At 31.6% G+C, this 8,176-nt stretch overlaps 2 protein-coding genes across 2 annotated transcripts in view; one reads left to right on the forward strand and one right to left on the reverse strand.

Annotated features, from left to right (window-relative positions):
- On the reverse strand, positions 4,621–5,070 carry LOC104789336 (mavicyanin-like). Its single transcript, XM_010515053.1, has one exon. It carries the CDS (start codon positions 5,068–5,070, stop codon positions 4,621–4,623), a length of 450 nt encoding a protein of 149 aa, XP_010513355.1.
- LOC104789337 overlaps positions 6,707–8,176 on the forward strand; it is a 1,869-nt gene continuing 399 nt past the window's right edge. The window contains exons 1-2 of the mRNA XM_019245306.1: positions 6,707–7,041; positions 7,519–8,066. Coding sequence (XP_019100851.1) covers positions 6,711–7,041; positions 7,519–8,066 — 879 coding nt within the window. The 5' untranslated portion in view covers positions 6,707–6,710. The remainder of the gene's footprint in view (positions 7,042–7,518; positions 8,067–8,176) is intronic.

Raw genomic sequence — 8,176 nt, forward strand, 5'->3', positions numbered from 1 at the left:
ATTCAACAGCGGAAATAACCAACCAATATTCAATAATAATCCAATAATAAAATATAACCATATTCCAACATAATCAATATCCAAAACAACAGGAATCATAGAACCAGCAACCTAGCAATGTTCTAATGACCCAACTCTAGTAACCTAGCAAAGCCAGACAACATAAAACCGAGTCCCTGGAACATCCTCCTCTTCATTGCCTTGATTCCACGATCACACCTTGCCTTTACCTGCACCACAAACACATATTGCAATGCATGAGTATTTTATAAACACTCAGTAAGGCAATCCTCCCATCTACTGGGCTATACACACAAGCAATAGAGACATCTCTAACCATCTAACAACATTCAACAATCAACGGTAACAAACCAGGACTCTGCATCGACCGATACCAACATGCATCGACCGACACCAGATGGCGGTTGCGTCGACCGACGCAAGATCTGCGTCGACCGATGTAAGGTTAACTTGCATCGACCGATGCATGCTCGACATAACACAAAAACCCTAGAGTTTACGCGCCGTCCTCGCATCTGCATCGACCGACGCACAAAGTGCATCGACCGATGCAATGCCGAGCATCGTTTTCCTCCGAAGCTTCTCGCCGGATCTTCGTTCCTGCAACCACGAAACTCGATCCCAAGCCACAAGAAAGCTTCCTAACGTCCCAAACAACAATCTAACCAGCCTAACAACACATAACAAGCAAATCAGAGAGATCTCTAGCTTAGATAAGCCATGGTCATGCACTTACCTTTGCCACAGAAGAACTAAGCCTCAAACAAACAAGAACAAGCCTCTAGGAAGCTCCTACAACGATCCCAGCTACAAATCTCACCAAGAAACGCCTCAAATCTCCAGAAATCACCAAGAACTCTCAAGAACTTTTCTCTCTTTTCGTTTCTCTCCAAAAACGGCTAAAACACGAATGAGACCAAAAAGAATCGAGTTAAGGGTTTTCCCTTTCTCTTTACCCCAAAACGCAGCGTTTGACTTAAGTCAAAACGCAGAGAATTGAACATGCATCGACCGATGCACCCTATGCATCGACCGATGCAACTCCCAAACCGGGATTCCGGTTCACGGATGTTACAATTATCTTCAGAAAATTTAGTTTAGAATCCGATTGTTATTAACATATAATAAAATTAAATAATTAAACTACCGTGTAATTTAGTATATGCTGTTATGGTTACATAAGAAACATGCAAAATTGTTATGATTACAAGATAAAACAAGAAGATATGAATTTGATTTTTAAACCACACAAAAGACATATTGCAATACATAGTAACATTTTATCAATACTTTCTCTACCATAAAACCTCTTACACATTCAAAGATTCACAGGTGAAACATATTTCTTATACGAAAAAACGCAGCTTTGAATAAATAAATAAAAAACTTTAGTTACATATTATGTTTGACCCAAACAGATATTGGTTCTTGGATAATAATTTTACTTATAATAATTTTTTTTAAATCGATTTATCCTGCACATAGTGCGGGTTGTTACCTAGTAATTAATTATATGAAAAACACTTGCTTTTCTTTTTAGAGATATGCAAAGTAAGATTTTCTTTAAACTAATGCTCTAATAAACTGACAAGTGATATTATCTTCTTTGAACATGTGTCATTTCTCTCATATTTAAATACACTATTTTGTAATTACTAAATTTAATTATATTTTCATACCAAAAAATCTCTCATTATTTTTTAATGTCATTTTAGTAGTTATATAATTAAATAATAGAATATTAATATTCAAAATATTCATTAATTTCGCTCTAAATAATATCAAGATATAAATATATTATAATATTATAATATTTCTTCGTTGGTAAAAAAATAATATTTATTTCTAAACTTTTTACTGCAAAAAATCAATTCATTTTATTCAAAATAATTTAATGATATAAGAATATGATATTTGTTAATTTTTGCACCAAAAGATCAACTCATTTAGTCTAACTGAATTCCATATCTAACATAAATAAATTCCAAGATATTTTACAACTTTTTACGTTAAAAAGAGCAATTCATTTAATTTTAGATAATTTAAGATCGACTCATTTAGTCTAACTGAATTCAATATATAAACTAAATTAATTCCAAAATATTTCACAACTTTTTACGTCAAAAGATCAATTCATTTGTTGAAAAAAAAAAGATCAATTCCTTTTATTTTAAAGATAATTTAAAAATATAAAAGAATATGATATTTCTTAATTTTTGCACCAAAGATCAATTCATTTTGAACTGAAATGATATTTCTTAATTTTTGCACCAAAGATTCAAATTAAACTGAATTCATTTTAGAAAATAAATTAAGTCCAAGATATTAAAAATATGACATGTCACAATATTGAGCCAAAAAATTATTTTGTAATCTAAAATCATTTCAAGATTTAATAATAATCATAAACACAATTTATTGCATATTAATTCTTTAAAATGTAACCCCATGATATTTGAAAAAATCTCAATATACTAATACACTTTAATGTATTAATTGCAACACAATTTATATTTAATATTGGAAATGTAACCATAATTCCTATGATGTTTGACAAAAAAAATTGAAAAATCTTTCATGATACCAATGAAGTATTAGTCCATGAAAAGTTTCTCTATAAATATAAAAAAAAAGTCTCCATCAAACATCATATTCGATCATTCCAGTAATTTTATTAATTTTATAATAACAATTTCTATATTTAGCATATGCATAATTGAACATGTGAAATGTGGATTGTCTTTAGACCATCTCCAATGTATATCTCTATTTTTTTCTCTAAAATAGAGTAACTCTAAAATAAAGCATTGTTTTCCTCCAATGTATTACTCTATTTTAGAGTTGAAAATAGAGTTAGTGTAAAAAAATAGAGGTGGGAATAGAGTTGCTCTATATATAGAGCAATCCTATCATTTTCTCTATTTTAGAGTAATATATAGAGTAGGGTTGGAGCAAATGTTGCTCTATAATAGAGTTTTGATTTGGAGATGCCCTTAGATATGGCTAGATGAAGAATGTATAACACAAGATATGTTTATCTTCTTTACCTTTAGTTTTAACTTCTTATTCATGTTTTATGGTTTGCAAATGTTGTTTAGCATGTCTATTTTGATAAGTTGCTAAAATTCACATTAGTTTTTAGAAGTAATTTAGTTTCCAAATCAAAAAGGCAGAAAGTGAGTACTCAACCAATTGATAAACATAAACAACCAAATGTTTATTGGACACACAAGCTCTTTCTAGGTTGGCGCTGCTTAATATCAGATTCACTTTTATTTTAATGTGTGATTACTTCTTTTTATCTTTTTCATTTAGTGTTAAAATTCTAATACACAAACATTGTTCATATATGTACACATCTGATTTCTTTTTGGTCAAGTTTTAAAAGATTTAATCTTTGCAAATCTAGATAACATATATATGTACTTTTGCTCCTCACAAAAGGAAATAAAAAAAACTTATGTGTTAAATAGTAAACTATGGAGAGAGTGAGAAGAAAGTGTACTAAATATATATACGTGACTTCGCATTTTTGTATGTTTTTTAATAAAAAAATAACTCATTCATAAATGTTAAACTCACTAATTAATCAAAACATTCTCAAAATGATAACTTTGAATGTATTGACAGTTTTAAAATTTACACACATACTATAATCATTAGAATATATACAATTTAAAATTTGAAATCTAACAATCAAAGAAATGTTGCATATGATTTTCACAAATTTAAATAAAACACAAGGTTTATATTGTATATTAATACTATAAGTTGTTTCTTTGATCATTTTGATAAAAATTTAATATACTAATTAGTTTTAGATAATCATTCATAAAACCTGATAAATTTCAATTTAAAATTAATATATCTTAGCTACAATATTTTTGCTAATTATCTTTGAATGAATCTTAAAAGAACTAAATATATATTAATATATATTAATTATAAAATATTTTATAATTTTTTTTTTTGCCAACGCATCGCTTAAGATTTTTTCTAGTATATAGAGATATTAGAAGGTCTTGTGAATGAGTAGTGAGTGTACGTACATATACGAAAGAATTAAACGTTTGAGATAAGAGGATGTAAGTAACGTGTGCACGTTGGAACTATAAAAATCCCTAATCCAGTCCATAATTGCACCTCTTTAGCACATAGTTGAAGCTAAAAAGTCTATCTTAAACCTATATTATATGTGTGTTTATCAATATTTGGCTGCCTTTAATTGGCTGAATTCTCCTATGGGGACGTTTGATAAATTTTCAGGTAGTATGCTTGAAAGCTATAACGAAAGACTTAGCTGGCAGAGGGAAGCTCGTAGATACATCTTTAGTTCATCTGCGTGAATGTTTCATATATACATCCTTTGTTTCAATAATTCATTGAAAATTCAAATTTGGATGTGTATGTATCGATACTGGTGAATTAGTGGTGATACTATCCCAAGAAGTATTTCATTAATGAATAAACTAAATATTACAAAGAAGCAAAACCTAACAGTAATGAAAAAAAAAAAGAATCTGTTGTTTCACTGTTTAACAATTAGACTGACGTTGACACTCGCTAATAAAAAGAAAGATGTAATAGTAACAGACAAGACTAGAATGCTAAGATCAAGGCCAACAAGCTAAAGCCGATCCAAGAAGCTGACTTCGAGGCACCACTTTGAAGAGGGGATGGAGCCATCTGATGCTGATACTGTGGAGCATTGGCTGGTGAAGGAGACGAGGAAGAGCTCGGTGATCGGACTGGTCTAGAAACCGGAGCAGTCACGGGACCCAACGAGGTCGGTAAAACGTGAATTTGAAGTTTCTGTCCCGACTTGCAATGTCCAGGAACTCCGCATATGAACTGTTGGAGTCCCGGTTTGGTTAGAGTGATTGAGTCAGATCCACTTGTGTATTTCATAAGCGGTTTAGACGATTCACACATCTTGAAACCATTGTGAGTGACTTCAGTGACGTCATAGAAATTGTTGTTGTATGCAAACACCAAAGAGTCTCCAACTTGAAAAGTTCTTGAAGAAGCCCACGCCTCGTAATCTCCCATCATAGTCCATCATTCGAATCGCCGACCTTGTGAATGGTTCCTCCAACCGCAACTCCAAAAAGAGCTACAAGAATCAACAATGAAGTGAAAAGCATGTTGTTTTAAATCAAAGCATGATCGTGTTTCTGGTTCTTAACTTCAGAATGAGAGAAACAAGTTTTTTGAAGAGAGATATGAAAGTATGTAATGAATTTGTTTGGTGAGAAGTTGAGAAGGGGGCTAAGAGTATATAGAGCCGAGAGGTAGGTTGAAATAATCTTTTCCTTTTCGGGATTTGAAGCTTTGGATAATTCCTTAGATACTATTTCCCTTTTTTCCATTGTTTTGATACTATGACATTTTCTAACTTTGATTTCTTTTTTATTCCAACAAATTTTTTTTCTTTTTTATTTTTGTACTAGCAATCGATCCGCGCTACGCGCGGTAATTAGATTAAGGTGTATTCCGAGTTTTGTTGTATATAATTTTTTTGGCTTTTGTAAATTCATCTTTACGTTTGTTTTTGTATTTAATTTTGGTTGCTTATGTTGTTTTGTTGGATATTTTAATAAAAATATATTTTGCAGTAAGTATAATTTAGTTTGCTGTTTTTAAAGGAAAATTGAGATCATCTTGTGTGTTTATAATGCTTTAAAAAAAATTATTATTAGAAATTAACATTGTTTAGTTGAAGTTGTTGTTTTTAAGTAGCTGTTAGTTGTCATTAATCTATTATTATTTTCCATTTTGTGGTTGGATTGTTATTTAATATTTTCATATGTATTTTGTAAACTATTGGAGTAATTGTTTTTGTCAATGTTTATAGTGTTTGGAGTGAAAAATATTGTGGATTTATTAAGAACGCTAAATAAAATCAAGGGGGAAAAGCAAAAATGCCCCTTTTTTCTTTCCACTTTTTAAAAATGCCCTTGGGAAGGGTCCATTTTTAAGGGTACCCTTTTTTTTGGTGAAAAAGACTTTTTTACCCTTAATGAAGGAAACCTAATTTTCTCTCCACTTCGCCGTGCTTCTCTCCTTCCTCAACCGACGATCTTCTCTCCTTTGTTCATCGGCGATTCTTCGCGGCGATTCTCGATCCTTCTTCGCGGCGATTCTCGATCCTTCTTCGCGGCGATTCTGCGCTTTCGTCTCTCGTACACGTAATTCCCGACATTGATTCTGGTTCTATCGCAGGCAGGTTCATTCTTTCTTTGTTTCTTTCTGGGTTTATCAATTTGGACTATCGCTTTTTTAAATTTAGGGCTTTTAGATTTCTTTGATATCAATTTGGAATATGTAAACTCTTTTAAATTTGGATTTATGTTCTTTTAAAACAGTTTTTAAAAGCCCCTTCAGTTTCTTTGATATCGATCCAGATTCAGATCTGATGCATTCAGATCGATAATTGTGTTTGATATGGATTTGAAATTAGTAAAGTCTTGTAAATTTGGATTTTTGTTATCTCTTGTAAAACACTTTTTAGAAAGTCCCTGTTAAACCATTTGATATCAATTTTTAGATCGGTCGTAGTTGAATTATGTTGATAAAGTGTGTTGATAAGATGACTTCAGATCGATAACGTGTGATGTTGATTTTTAAAAACCCTTTTAAAACTCTTGTTAATCCGTTGAAAAGTCTAATTAAGTGTGTTTCTTTAACAGATGGCATCAAGTGATTTTGAACCCCTTGCACTACCAGAACCAACATATGGTATGGGTTTAGAACCAATTGTTGGAGCAAACATATGTCAACATTCGGACTTAAGCCTAGTTGCCAAAGTTAAACATGCATTAGGAAAAGCATCTTTCACGAAGCTTCAATCTTCCTTCCTTGGGCACATCATCGAACTTTCGGCCAGAGACATCAGATTTTCTGGGAAAATATTCCACTACTTGATGCTGAGAAGGCTGAAGACAAGAGGGAGAAACTTATGGTTTACAGTCGACATGCAACCTCTTCGGTTCTCCTTGAGAGAGTTCTTCCTTACAACAGGTAATTATAAAGTGTTTGCAATGGTTTTAAAACCCTTTTAAAAACCCTTTTAAAACCCTTTTAAAACCTTTTAAAACCCCTTTAAACTTTAAAATTGTTAAAAGCCCGTTAAAACCCTTTTAAAACTCTTTTAAAACTCTTTTAAACTCTTTTAAAACACTTTTAAAACTCTATTGTAAAAGGGTTCTTCCCGTTTTAAAAGTTTTAAAAGTTTTAAAACCCTTTTAAAACCCTTTTAAAACCCTTTTAAAACCTTTTTAAAACCTTTTTAAAACCTTTTAAAACTATTGTAAAAGGGTTTTAAAAGGGTTTTAAAACCTTTTTAAAACCTTTTAAAACTATTGTAAAAGGGTTTTTCCCGTTTTAGAAGTTTTAAAACCCTTTTAAAACTCTTTTAAAAGGGATTTAAAAGGGTTTTAAAACAGTTTATATTAGGCAAGTTTGAACAAACTAACATCATTGTTTTATTAAACATAGGGATTCAATGCGAACCTATTCATAGAGAACCAAGGAATAACGGCAAAGATCCAATTAGTGAACCATATTCTTGGGCGGTGAGAGGAGATTACACTTTAACTCAACTTCAATATCGACTATTTAATGAACCAGAAGAGGGTGAAGAACCTTTGGATGACAAGGAAAAGGAATGCCTCGCTGCAGTGGTATTAACAGAAGGTATTTTGATGACACCATATTCATTAGAGAAGATACCTCTGTCTAGGCTTAAGCATGCATCGGATTTCGAGATGTATACAGCCCAACCATGGGGCAAGGAAGCGTATAACATTCTCGCCACATGCATTCAGAAATTCGATAAAGATTCTTGGTCAAAAGGTCAGTATAGTGTCAAGGGATTTCCCATGGCATTATATATATGGGCCTTGAGTGCTGTTCCAATTTTTGGTGATACATTTGCGAGAAGATGTAATTTTTCCAGAACATTTTATCCACTGATTCTCAACTGGCAATCAAGTCGATATGCAAGGTTTGATGATATTGTTAAAGCTATTAAGAAAGCAACTTGTGTAAGTTTTGAATTCTATTAAAAGTGTAGTTTTGATTATTTATTGGTTATCTATATTTGATATGTTTTGTTTTGATGGATTTTGATTATTTTTGTAGGTTGAAGTCAAAA

The sequence above is a fragment of the Camelina sativa genome, chromosome 5 (assembly GCF_000633955.1).
Source record: "Camelina sativa cultivar DH55 chromosome 5, Cs, whole genome shotgun sequence".
In the NCBI taxonomy this organism is placed as follows: domain Eukaryota; kingdom Viridiplantae; phylum Streptophyta; class Magnoliopsida; order Brassicales; family Brassicaceae; genus Camelina; species Camelina sativa.